This window comes from Hesperophylax consimilis, chromosome 15, assembly GCF_061612785.1.
Source record: "Hesperophylax consimilis isolate HC1 chromosome 15, BYU_Hcon_1.0, whole genome shotgun sequence".
NCBI classification, from domain to species: Eukaryota; Metazoa; Arthropoda; class Insecta; order Trichoptera; family Limnephilidae; genus Hesperophylax; species Hesperophylax consimilis.
This window is the reverse complement of record NC_142850.1, coordinates 17934976-17948709: the sequence shown is the minus strand read 5'-3', so window position 1 is coordinate 17948709 and position 13734 is coordinate 17934976. Positions and strand designations below refer to the sequence as shown.

The 13734-nt window shown below is 31.8% G+C and overlaps 1 protein-coding gene across 1 annotated transcript in view; it reads right to left on the bottom strand.

Moving 5' to 3' along the window:
* Positions 1-12979, bottom strand: part of Spn100A (Serpin 100A) — a 37301-nt gene extending 24322 nt beyond the window's left edge. Inside the window, exons 1-2 of the mRNA XM_089640288.1 lie at positions 12831-12979; positions 839-966 (exon numbers count right to left, since the gene is read on the bottom strand). Of these exons, the coding sequence (XP_089496414.1) occupies positions 839-966; positions 12831-12849 (147 nt within the window). The 5' untranslated portion in view covers positions 12850-12979. The remainder of the gene's footprint in view (positions 1-838; positions 967-12830) is intronic.
* Between the last annotated feature and the right edge of the window lie 755 nt (positions 12980-13734).

The following is a 13734-nucleotide window of genomic DNA, read 5'->3' as shown; positions in this document are numbered from 1 at the left end:
TAGTCCAAATACATTTTCCCCCCATAAAATTCCCACTGCCATGGGTCAGACGGACTAAGAAAACCACAGTCCGTGAAGCTGGCGCTTTGAGCGAGGTAACAGTGTCTGAAAGTGGAAGATTGAAAAATATATGGCAATTCAAATAAAGATACTAAACAATCCACATTTTAATTCAGAATGTTGAATTCTCCCTCATGAACAAAATTTAAGGGTATTTTCTGGTCTGGGGATTAGATTAGGCGGACGGCATAGTCCAGTGGTAACGCATTGGACTGCCATTCCGAAGGTCGCGGGTTCGAACCCGGCGTGCGCAAATAAATTTTATTTGATTAATTTGTGTTATTTCTCAATTAATTAATTAAAATAATATATAGTATATTTGCGGCACGTTCCAGAGTGGAAGATACTACCAGTATCGCCCTGGTGTAAGACCACCATTCAGAATTGAAACGTTGCTCCAAATGGCTTTAGCCGTGTTTAGTGACTAGATCTGAATAGCCAGGTACTTCCCCACCTTCCTCTTTCCCTTCCCCACTTACCTTCAGCCTCACAACATCCCCCAATTGGGGATGCCATAGTCTCACTGGCTCCAGACGGGAGCAGTTGGGACTCTTGTGAGGTATTCACTATGAAAAAAAAAAGAATAAAAAAAAAAGATTAAAATTTGTTATATTATTCATTTACATGAGAATGTTAGTTGTTATTTAATACCCTTTTTTGCATTTTCAAAAGGTAAAACAAATCTCTCAGCGGCAGGACCATGTAGATTGTAGAAGTCGTCCTAGAGTTAGGTTTTTATATATTTTTAATAATGTTTAATAGAATTTTATTTAATTACCTGGAATATTGCCGATGTCAGTTCGTTGGTAGCCTCTCCTATGAATCCACCGGGAATCTCTTGCGACTTTCCTCTTCTAGGCCAGGAAGCTGCCAGGGCCAAGGTCCCCACTCCAATCACCAGAAAAACTTTAAAGAAAATAAATATTTATTTTAATCTGAATGAATAACTTTACTAATTTTTAAATCGACTAGTTGGAGAGGTCAAAGGATTGTGGAAATTGGCATTAATTCACACACCTCCAAATTATGTATTAAGTTAGGTTAAATAATAACTTTTTTAAAGTATAGAAATTATTAACTGTCCCAAAATCAAGACAAAGTTCATGAGAGTATTAAAATGGTTTTCCAATCCAAAGAAGTCAAAAGTGTACTGAATGCAGTCGAAAAGCGTATTTCTCACGTTGGGAATAAAAAAACCCTTGCGTCTTTTTCCAGGACATGGCAACAATACAACCATTGGCAAATCTTTATTTATCCATTGGCTAAAGATTGACCGAGAAGAGCGATTTTTCTTTCCTTATTAGATCGATTTACGAACGAGAAGGTCAGAAAATAATTTACGGCCAATTTAAACATACTAATCAATATTAAAAAGAGATGCTTACATTACTTATAAATGTATTATGATGGACAAAGTTAGAAGAATCAGAAGTATGTACATATATTATATGATGGAGGCATAGATAGAAGGAAGAAGAATTATTGGAAGGCTCCAGGAAGATGCAGCATCAAATCGGGTGATAACAAAAGTCAGATTGGTAGAACGTACGCTGTAGCACGATAAGATTATTTTTTGTATATTTTCATTTAGTTAGAAAAAATTACATCTTTATATCTAGTATAAACCTTTTAACAACATATTTCTATGACATTAAGGACACTTTATAATACATCTAAAAGTCATTATTTATAGTATTTAGGCATAACACACGAAAAGCAGCAATGCTTTTAGCTTCTTTAACACCTGTCGGTAAAATCATGTGTGGACATTGAAAATCATAAATCCTTTAAAATAAAGATTATTTAGGGTTCCCGACAATATTTTTTTTAAGTCTAAAATCTCCACAGTTTCTCGTGGGACAGCCATGTATCACGAAATTAAAATTTACATTCTTAAACATGTATTTTGGAAGCATCTTATTTTTTAACTTAAATATAAATGTTAAGGTATTTAAAATTATTCGCTGTCTCAAACATTCCTAGTTTTTTCTGCATAATAATTTTATTAGAATACATACTACAATTCAATACTGCTCGCATGCCTCTTTTTGAATTATTTGCAATTTCTTTATCTGTAAGATGGTAAGCGTGTTATTAGATTTAATATCAATCCTCTAGTATAAATTAGTTAATTTTACTAGGAATTTCAAGTAGAACATTACTGTAGAATAGCAAGATTAGAATTAGAATTTCAAGTAGAATTGGTATTGTTTTCATTTGAGTATAAGAAGGTAGCTAATTTACAGGAATCGCAGGAATTGGAAGGTACAGTAATCGTTGGAATATAGGTCATATCAGGGCGTTCACACTTCACCGTGAACGCTCTCATATGGACACGAGTCAACAGCTGTGGGATTGCAAATCAAAGACACCGAGGAAAAAGCTGTTAATTCTGTCTCACCTTCAGTTTTCGAGTCTTTTGTATCGATATGCTTATTTTGCTCTGACTTGTTGAGTAAGTTTTTTGGCGAATCTTACTTCTTCTATAAAAATGGTAATCAAGTATGCAATAATTTAACGCTTTGACTATGTTTTTTCAAAATATCTTTGCAATTCTCTTCTTTCATCTACCATAAATTTTAATTCCTCGAGAAATAATGAAAATGTAATTGAAAATGAAGCAATATTACCATTTAGCATTAAATATTGAATGATTCAATAGATATTATCGATTTAAATTCGTAAATGATCTTATCCCTCGAAAATCTTATCAAATTAGTCAATTGAAACAAAAAATAATAGTTTTTATCATTTTCCAAAAATACTAGAATATTGAGCTAAAGACTTAGTTACCATTAAAATATTAACTATTTTACAAATGTAATTTTCACATTTTCTCATTAAATTACTTTGACATCGCTGAAGGGTGCAAAAATTATAGTATTCCATCGCCGTAGGATCATTAAAGTTTGGTTAAACCACGATTTTTTAAAGAGTTATTCATACATTTTTTTCATTATTACTAAGTATTTAAAAATAATTTCGCAATTATTTAAGAAATAAAATAATAAGGTTACGAAAAATATCTAATATTAAAAAATTGTTACGATTTTTCAAGTGAAATAGAAAACTACTCATTTTAACTTTACTAATCTCGATATTCTTATGAAATTATTAACTCCACTGTGAAACTGTTTCCGTACTATATTTACTAGTATTGCGAATATACTGGTAGTCGTTAAAACAGCAAAACCTAAGTGCATTTTTACATTTTGTAGTATTGCGCACTTCAGCATAAAAACTATTTCAGCATCAAAAACGAACAATTTCCCCTCAACCATTATATATATGCTTGTTTACAGCACACGGTTCTTTAAATTATCTGTACTATAGTGTTATACGCCGAGCAATGTAATGGTTGAAACGAGCTAAGAGAAAATATATATTGAATCTATAAGTGAATACCGCACAAGAGTCCCAACTGCTCCCAATCGTATGGAATCAGTGAGACTATTGCACCCCCAATATTGAAATATGTTGTGTGGCTTAAAGATCTAGGGAATGGAAGGAGTTAAGGAGGTGGATTTTGGAAAGTACCTGGCTATTCAGATCAGGTCACTAGATACAGATAAAGTTATTTGAAGCAATGTTTTGATTTTAAATGGTCGATGATCACTCTGGAAAATGCAGCGAATTCGCTACGCTTTATACTATCATAATTTAATCGGCATAAATCAAATTAAATAAATAAAACTTATTTGCAGATGCCGGGATTTAAACCGGTGACCTCCGGATTTGCAGTCGGAAACTTTACCGCTTGACTATGAAGTTGTCGAGCCTAATCCACGAAAGTTTCCAAACACAATATGAATAAGTCCTCCCGGATCAGACCTTTATTTAGAATGTGATATTTTCCCATACCATACATTTTTTCAAATCAACAACCCTCTTTCGAATGAATAAGTACTTTGTATACCAATTTCCAAGGAGAAAGTTTCGCTGGTAGAACTATATTTTTTCAAGGGGCTAAGATGACTACTTAGGCCCACTACAGTCGGCCTTGGATAACTCCACAATGACGTCACATGCACGAAAGCCTTATAAGGAGCTGACTGATTCAATGACTAAACGCAGCCGCTGACTCTATGTGTACTGATGCTGCTAACCAAACCACCCCTTTATTGACTTCTACAACACTACAGACCTTGACATAATAGATTTTTTTTATTTTCTGTTTTCGTCAAATATTATTTTCTACATTTAACGCCCTCATGGCTTTTAATATTATCAACATTGTTTATTTACAATTTGGAGTTGGGAGAATTGATGTTTTCCTTTGTTTTCTATTATTTTTAAATGGTGCAGTTTTATTTAGAATGTTTTTATTTTATTTTTTTTTATTGTTTAACTTATAACATTGTTACACTGTACATAAAATTAGGTAATAATAGGTAATAGTGAAAAACATATGTTATTGAATTTCTACTCTAATGAAGAGTGTTAGCTCTTGAGCTTGGCGTAGGAGTTATTTCACAATTATTTCATGTTTATATCAGTAATTAACATAAATACAGTACAATAAATATGAATTTAAAAGAGGATTGTGACGTTAATTTTGGTTGTAACATGAATTGAAGTTATAACATTTGAAAGGTGATATTATTTTTTTTTAAAGATAAATTTGACTTTTTTTTTAATAAAGTAAAATCTGGTATTTTTTCACTTCTTCGGGAAGACTATTAAAATATCTTATGCCTTTGTAAATGTAATTATTGTGCATTTGTTGAGCTGAAAATAGAGGAATTTGGATGTTAAAATTATGCCTTAAGGATGAGTTAAATCTAAGTTTTTTATTACAGTTTCTTTGCATATTTGTAATATTGCATCTTTTTTATAGAGGTCTTCAATTTTTGGTACTTCGAAATTTTTGAAAAATGATGCTGATGAGAATGTTGGTTGTTTTTTTCAAAATTACTTTAATAATTAGTTTTTGTACCACTTTTACAGAGCTTAAAATTGTTTCATATGCACCTCCCCACCCAATGATTCTATACTGAAGTAATGATTGGACTAGTGCGTAATAGACTTTTTTCAGGTTGTTTAGCTTGGGAACATTTCTTAATCTAATGAATATATAGATAGTTATTTTGGTAAATTTGTAATATTGCATAGTAAAAGTATAATTTATTTCGTTTTCTGACTTGAAATGATTTAAACAGAAGTTCTGATGAATATGTACATGGTGTAAATAGATTTGTTTTTAATATTCATTTTTGAGCCGTGTAAAGCGGTTGTGTGTGTTTTTTATAAGTTGCACTCTATTTTATAATAGTCGATTTATAAATAAATATTATTCCGACATTTTTAACTTATTAAATCCTTCCTCTGTATTGTAATATAAGTTTTATCAAAAAGTTCTTTAAAAATACGGCGCGAGGAAAAAAGGTGACACAAAAAACATTTCTGTTGCAGGATATAAGAATAAGAAGCTGAAATCGATGGTCAAGTACGATTCCAAGCGAACACGGATGACTTTTGTCATGGCAATAGTTTCGTCACCGTTGCACCATTGCAGTATTTGAAGGCAACGCAGCGAAGAAGCGAAGTGACGTTAGAGTGACCCGAGTATTTTCTACGATAAATTATAAAATAGTGACGAAATTGTTGCGTTATATAAGTTTTCTGTGCGCGCCTTTTGTGTGATTAAATATTTTTCAACTAACTGAGTTTGTTAAGAAAATGATGGACTTTTTGTAATCATCGAAATGTGACAGTTACTAATGGGCGATGACCGCAATGGTTTATACAACTTTTCAAAACACTTTTTTGTTCTACTCAATCTCTCTTCTTGTGACTTTGACCCTGAGAAAGTTGATTTTGCGAGTTGCCTGCAAAAACTTACAAAAACAAACAACTTAATTATAATCTATTGCTATCTGAATTTAACAGTGTCGAGTGTCTACATGTCTGCTGACAATCAATAAATTAAGAAGTGCTTTCACTCCTATGTTCCCACATAGATGTATAAACAAGTTTTTATGAAGTTGGAATTTTGCTTCTATATATAATATAAACGCCTACTGGACATGAACATTAAACATAATGGAATATAAAAATATCATTGAATCAAAGCAAAACAGTATATCAAGAGGTACAAAATGGATTTACAACAATTTTACTAATGTCAACATTTGAAAAAACTTTAATTATGACAATATATTTCACTGGACAAATGGATATCAGATGCGTTCTAAACTAGTAGGTAAATGTTGTATATTCAATATGTAAAAAATTGTATGTACATATATTAAATTTGTATTGACACCAATCTGCATGAAACATTTTATTCGCGTAGCAGTTGAATCTATGAACAATTATAATTTAATTAAAAGATACGAAGTCGAATGTTTATTAAACCATTTTGGAAGATATTTTTCAGAAGTTTAGTGGTATAATAAAATAATATTACAGACCTTTTTGTAGTTTTCCTTGATAAATACTTCAATGCACGAAAGCGCGAAACCCTACTTTTTATTTTCGTTCTAATTGTATTCGTATTCGGCTGTGCAATAAAGGCTTACTTCGAAATCTTCTGCAATTCTGCGCAAAAGCCGATTTGGATATAACAGCCTACTCCCACAGTGTCCAGTCGGTTCAGGCTTGTTGCTAGGTGTGACAATTACACATTTAAACGTGTAAGGAGCTCTTTTTTTAAGTTCGACCGTTTCCTGAAATCTCTGTCGTCAAACGTTTATTTTATTAGTTAATTGAAATGCTATCAAAAAGAGTGATTACACAGAACAATATTTTAACTTAGTTTTTGTTCAATCAATAATTGAAGGCTTTATGATATGGACGTTCTTAGTTAATATAACTTTAATAAAAGAAGTAGATGTATATTAAAAAGAGTTTAGCTGACTAAACAGTATTGAAAATTTATTGTTTAATGTATGTTAAGGAATTCAGTAAGTATTTTAAATATCCTAGAAAAATAAACACACGTAAATAAACTAAAAAATTAAATCTCTCAGATTTTTAACTCTCCAAGTTCTAAAACTAATGCACGCCATATTAATAATAATAATGATATTTCAATATATTTGCTACTGGCATTATACCTAGCTCTCTCATTAAAAAGTTAGGCGTATTAGATCTATCAAAAAATGTATTTATAAAGATGCAAAAGTCGATCATTTTGAATACATGTAGGATAAATAAAGATTTTTTAAATATTTATGTTGAGGGATCAGTAGGATTTATAGGCCCTGTTAGGAGTTCTACCGAGCCGAACCCTCTGATACGAAAATATCTGGAGTCGGTGAATTATTTTCCCATTTGATCTCTGGTGAGTTGACGTGTTGTTCTTGTATTGTTTTGTATTTATTTTGCTTATATAATGCACTTGCATAATTTTGATTGACTAGATGATCATTTGTGGAAAAGTGTGTGGAAAGGATTAGTTTTTCCTATGGGGAAGATTTAACCCGGACATAAAATAGCACATTTGTGAAAATCACCTCAAAGGTATAGTACAAATATTTTTCCAATGCTCCGTTAGTCCAAAACATTATTACTCACGAATTTAGATGTTAATTTCATTAAAATATGGTCTGTAAATAAGAAGTTATTTGTCAACCTCTTATATTATGTTAATATAATTGTATTATAATTCTTACGAAAACATAGTCATTCCTGCTATAAGTATTTACACTTTACGTACCAAACCACGAACAACAAGAAACAACCCACACGAGTAATAAAAGTAACGTGAATTCGAGCCATAAAGCCTTAACCTTACATTCAATAAAATATCACGGAATTACAGTCTGGAGCATACATATAAAAAGTGCAATCTGCCATGCAATCGTCGAAGCGTGTACATAAATGAAATAATACAACTGTAACTCTGTATTCCAGGTAGGTACGTGAATTATAGGGTGGATAGTAAATGGCCAAATGAACAGAGATAACGATCACACACATTAAAAAATAATTAACGGCGTTAATTCTATTTACTTCTTCTGGTTATTAAATCGCATAAAAACGATTTCCGTCGCGCGGTTAGTAACCCTATTGAAGTAGTGAATTTTATGGTACGATTCTTCAAAATCTTCAAAATTCATGTAATATCTTTTTTTTACGTAAATAATTTTCTGTATATTCCAACAAATTGGTAATAAAAAAAATTATAATTTATTTTTATTTTTAAGAATAGGATTGATAAGGAATCTTTTTTATATCTCTTAGGTGCGCTTAACAAAGACAAATGAAAATTTAAACCTTTAGCTAGGTACCTACGATACAAATATTGGAGATTTAAGCAACTTGAATTATTTCAACACCTTTACATAATAATGGAAAAATTTTAAATTAAACATAATAATATATATATTTTATGTGATACTCTATGGCATTTTTTTTCTTTTTACTTATTACTTATTGTTCTTGTAGGATTTAAACAGAAATTCCAGACAAAAGCTGAGTTTATTTTATGATTCTACGTCTCACCATTCGAGAGTTTCGGCTAAACTATTCTGCTGTTCGAAGATTTTCAGCTAGTTACCTATTTGGGGCGCGACAATAGATCCTTGATTTTTTTTAAATAATGTTCTACAGCTGTGCAGACACATGAAATGGCATGATGCGTGTTTGGTGACCAGATCTGATCAACCAAGTAGTCAAATCCTCTCTCCTATCTCCTTCCCGCCTCTATATCTTCAGCCTCATAACAGGAGAAGCCACAATCTCACTGGCTCCAGACGGTTTGGAGTAGTTAAGTATAAGTTAATCGAAAATTTAATATCGAACCAGCTGCCTCCGGTCCTGTGGTAAAGGTTCAAGCTATTTCAGGAAGACTACCCCTGGCGTTGTATGAGTCAGCACTCTGCTAAACCGGTTAGAGTTAATGTCTCAACCAGTAACACCGTTAACCTCTGCCTGTTATCTTTTTGTTCTCATGCGGAAGTCGCCCTCACTGACCGGTAACCATATTTCTCGACGATCTTGTGCGAAATTTAAGAATATTCATTAATATTATTTATTTAATATCTCTTATATGTCATTCATTTCCCTAATGGCGTTCCATATCCTCAAAGCCGGGAGTTTACCTGAAGCAGGAATTTAGTTGTGTTTTGCAGAATGTTTGTCAATACGAAACTATAAAAGACTTGGAACACTTTAGTGTTAAGTGTTGTAGTATATCTTAACTAAAAATGAGAAAGGTATTTCTTGAAACGGATGGTGAACACAGAAAAAAATAGCAAATCTTTCGTGGGTGTTAATTCAAGGTCAATTTGAAGCAAACGCTACTTTATTTATTATAAGATGGAGTGTGCTGAAGTAGACATTTTCCTCGATAATTTATGCGGATTCGGAAAAAATGTTCTGCTGTTGCTCAAAAAAACGTTGAACTAATTATATTATGTTTCATTTGTGTATCCAGTGCCTCTTGCTTCACTTTTTACATATTTGGCATTTGAATGACATTTTGCATTATTTTATAATTTTATGTAGAAATTATGTATTCTTTCAATGAGATGTTTTTTTTAATTTTAAGTACCTATTTGTAAATTAACTATTTTTTATGACTAGATTCACGCAAGTGAAAATATCTCTAAAAACCCAGTAAAATAAATAATTTATAGACAAGATTTTTATGCATAGCACAAAGGATAACAAATTATTACAAGCAATAATTAATAGCCTGAAACACCCCTACAAATTTCAATAATGATAATCAAATAATTTTTAATTTTTTCCATTCAAAACATAATTCCAAAGTTGCATTAGCTGATATTACTTATTTTCATCGCCTAGTAGATAGATTTGGTCAAAATCAGGCGTCACGGGTTTACTTCTCTGCTAAGTCTTCCATCATTGTACAAGCAACATTTTCCGCTTACAATGAAGACAGTGGGAATATTATCAGGTAATTCATAACCCAAGAATATTTCTTTAGCTTTTTGCAGTTGTCCTCTAGCATAACAAAAATCGTCGTTACTCTCTTTCTGAGCATATAATATTATTATCATTCAAGATGTAGTAATGTTAGGCTAACAACCTATATCTGACCTAACCTATCCTAACCTAATATTAAATAGCTGAGCTTAATGATATTGAAATTGATTTTAAAAAGTATCCGTATCGCTACGGTTGAAGTTAAAATTAAACGTTTTTTAAATGGCTTTAGTTCAGTGACCTTATCCAAAATCTTTGAAAACAGGATTTTTCACCCACCTGTAAGCCTTTCACAAATCCTTTTGTTTCACATTTCATCTTACTTGTAAAATTGAGGTATTTCGAATGGTTGGGTTAGGTTAGGACCCTGAGAATAATCTAACTAAGAAGTTCAGCGGATTTGGGGTTATCACGCTTTCTCAAACCTTTCTTTGTTCTGCAATGTTTGCTGTTTACGTGTAGAAACATCTTGCCGGCCTTTGTTGTACCCTACTCCATTGTGATATTAAATACGAATTGTACGCAACGACAACAAGTTACAGCAAGTTATCTAAAACACTTGTGATCCAGATAAACCATTTTAAACATTTCGAAACAACTACTAAATAAATAAAATACAAACTACAACTTGCTACTTGACTAAAAAAACATTGTTACATTGAAAAAACATGACAAATCAAATGGAAAAACAGCATCATACTTAATTGACAAAATCAGAGATCTTCCACTGACGATTGACCTAAATTATACAGACCAATCATTGATAGTAAATACCAGAAACATATATTTTGTTGATGGTATGATTTATATATTATCAAACAAATTTTTGCTGACACCATCTTCTTGAATGTATAAAACTTCGGACTAAGTATGTTTGTTCTCACAAAACTCGAAAAGTAGCCAACCGATATCGCTGAAAGTTTCAAAATCTGTTCTTATTATTTCCACGAGTGGTGATTGGTAGAAGTAGTCGGGGACGCCCAAGGAATACTTAACGCAATAAATCTGCGCAGGAATGAGATACGAGGTGGAATTAAAGTCGATGTAATTTAGTTTTGTAGAAGTAATATTGTGGTATACATTGGTGAATGGTGGAAGAAGTCAGACACGCCCGAGAAATACAATAGTAATATCCGAACATTGCTGGGTTCACTAGTTGATTAAAAATTATTGTTTATGTATTGCTGTTCAAAATTTATAAAAATGCTGTGATGTTGGGGTATTGAACCATATTACGCTTCCTCCTCCATCTTGGTGCAACGTTTGAAACAATGCAGTATCCATCATCAAGTTATTTATTTATTAATAAGGTAAGAAAAATTATGTTTTTAAATACGTAGGACACCATATATACACATGGAAATGATCCAAAAAATGGTATCAGGAGATTAACATAGAGTGGATAAATGATGTATATTAAACCACATTGCCAGAAAATGTACTGATTCGCGTACTAGCAGACAGTATAGAAATCTTATTTGCTTGTAATTCAACTTCAAAATGAAGATGACATTTGACGAAGAGTTAGAAGATTCCATGTTAATCCATCAAACGTTGTATGCTACCATCATAAGCAATAAGACAGTCGTAAATTTTTAATGTGACTATCTAAAATGTCGATCTACATTTTAACTTATGACGACAGTATGGGTCTATTGAACTATTCAGGGCTGTACCTATGCGGTCGCCTTTGGAGCAGTCCGCTCCGGCGCCGAATTGCCAAGGCGCCAAGAAGCTGATATTACCTAACACCTAACACTCCTAAAACATAACCCTTGAGATTATTTTTTATAAAAACGGCGCTACACAAAAAAAAAACAAATCATTTAAATATTATTGATTGCAGTGATCACCTACATACTACCTACTATCTAGGGCCTAAACATCTACTAGTTTTGACAAGTGATGAAATGATTCTAGAAGTTTTTATAGAATTCTGAAAAGAAATGTTTTTCTAACGTTTTTTTTATTAAATAAGTTAATCTGTTGCGATTAAACCAAGCCCGCATATTTACAAATAAATAATGAAGTCTGAAATAAATTGTAATACATAATTTATTCTAAAGTAACGGTGAATTCGATTTATTATTCTAGGTTATCATTTTATCACGACGATGAACTTAGTGCAATTTTTTTATGTTATATTGCATGAGAATGATTCATTTAACAATGATCACATTTTGATAGAATGAATGAATCATTTTCAAAATCGCATTCATTGCGTTTGAGGAACTAATGTATTGTAATGTACATACAATTTTCTTATCTTGTAATTAGAATTTAAAGCAATCTCGCCATACATGTATTTCCATTAGAAATTTTAAAAAATAAATGAAGACTTAATTTGAAAAAAAAAAAATATTATTGTTATATGTTGTTAATTTCCATCAAAGAAACATTGTATTTAATTTATTCGATTGTCTTCGAAATTGATCCTTTATCGGTAAACAAACGGGTAATTCAATTATGAAAACTGTTTGCTTTTGATGAGCTCTAACGTTTTGAAATTAGGTCAGAATGAACTTTCCAGGGGGTCAACTAATCTGTTTTTCACCATGGAATATAGAATTTATAAATCTGCAATATTTTATTGTTCAAAAATAATAAGACAATAACCCATATTGTTTGTTTCATATTTTTCAAATGTTCAATGAAAAAAAAAGTTTTTAAAAAAATGTGTTGAAATCTCGGGTGAAGCCGGGTAGAAAAAGATATAAATTTTCCATAATATTCTGTAGAAATTAAATGATAAGAAAATCATTCAAATCATTTTAACTTCATTTGTTCAGGAAAAGGTTTCATAGTACAATCATCCGCCTCCATTTTTTAACTGTATTGAAACCACAAAATTAAACGTAATATTTTAATCTTACCAGTTCTTATGGCGCCCATGATGATTCACCTCTCCCCCGTTATACAAATTAATGAAACAATTGATAAACAATATGCACAACTAGTTAATAAATAGTGTAAAGTGAGGTTAAGATTATTTTAAAAAAACCGCTAGTGCGCGCGCAACGTTTCAAGATCGAAATTCGAATTGCGATTCAAACTTCGTTCCATTCGTTTTATATAACGTGCAATGCCAGTGGCCTGTATCGATAGAGTCACCTGAGAAGAAGAAACAACGTTATCTCAGGTATTTTGGAGAACCTGAGTAAAAATGGATGTTTTCAGTCATACCTAATGTGAGGTTGTTATACTGAAGTTTGAAACTTTTGCGTAGGTGGCTCGAACCTTACAATCACTAGATGTTTCTTGAATAGGTGCATCTCAGGTATAACAGTACGGTTTACTCTTCTTGTACCAAGTACAGGTTGACTCTAACGACGTTATCTTACTTTATTTATATAAATTTATTTAAAACCTTTTTTTCAATGAAAAATGAACAGATTTTTTAAATGTTATCCACTGGAGAGATAATCGGATACAAGTATAGTGTGGGCGTGTTTGTGTATACAACCTTACTTCTGAGGAATATGATCAAACATTTACAAATATCGAAATCCCAAATATCGAGTCCCAACTACTACCAACCGTCTGAAGCCAAGTTGAAGCCAAGTTGGGCATTGAGATCTAGTCACAAAACAGAGCCAAATCCATTTCAAGCAACGTTTCAATTCTGAATATTATTCATAAATTATTTTAAATGAGAACATTGTGAAATAACACAAATTAATCAAATGAACTTTACTTTGCGCTCGCCGGGATTTTAACCCGCGACCTTTAAAATAAAATAACAGAAGAATAAGTAAATGAGAATGAAGCAAGGAGTGT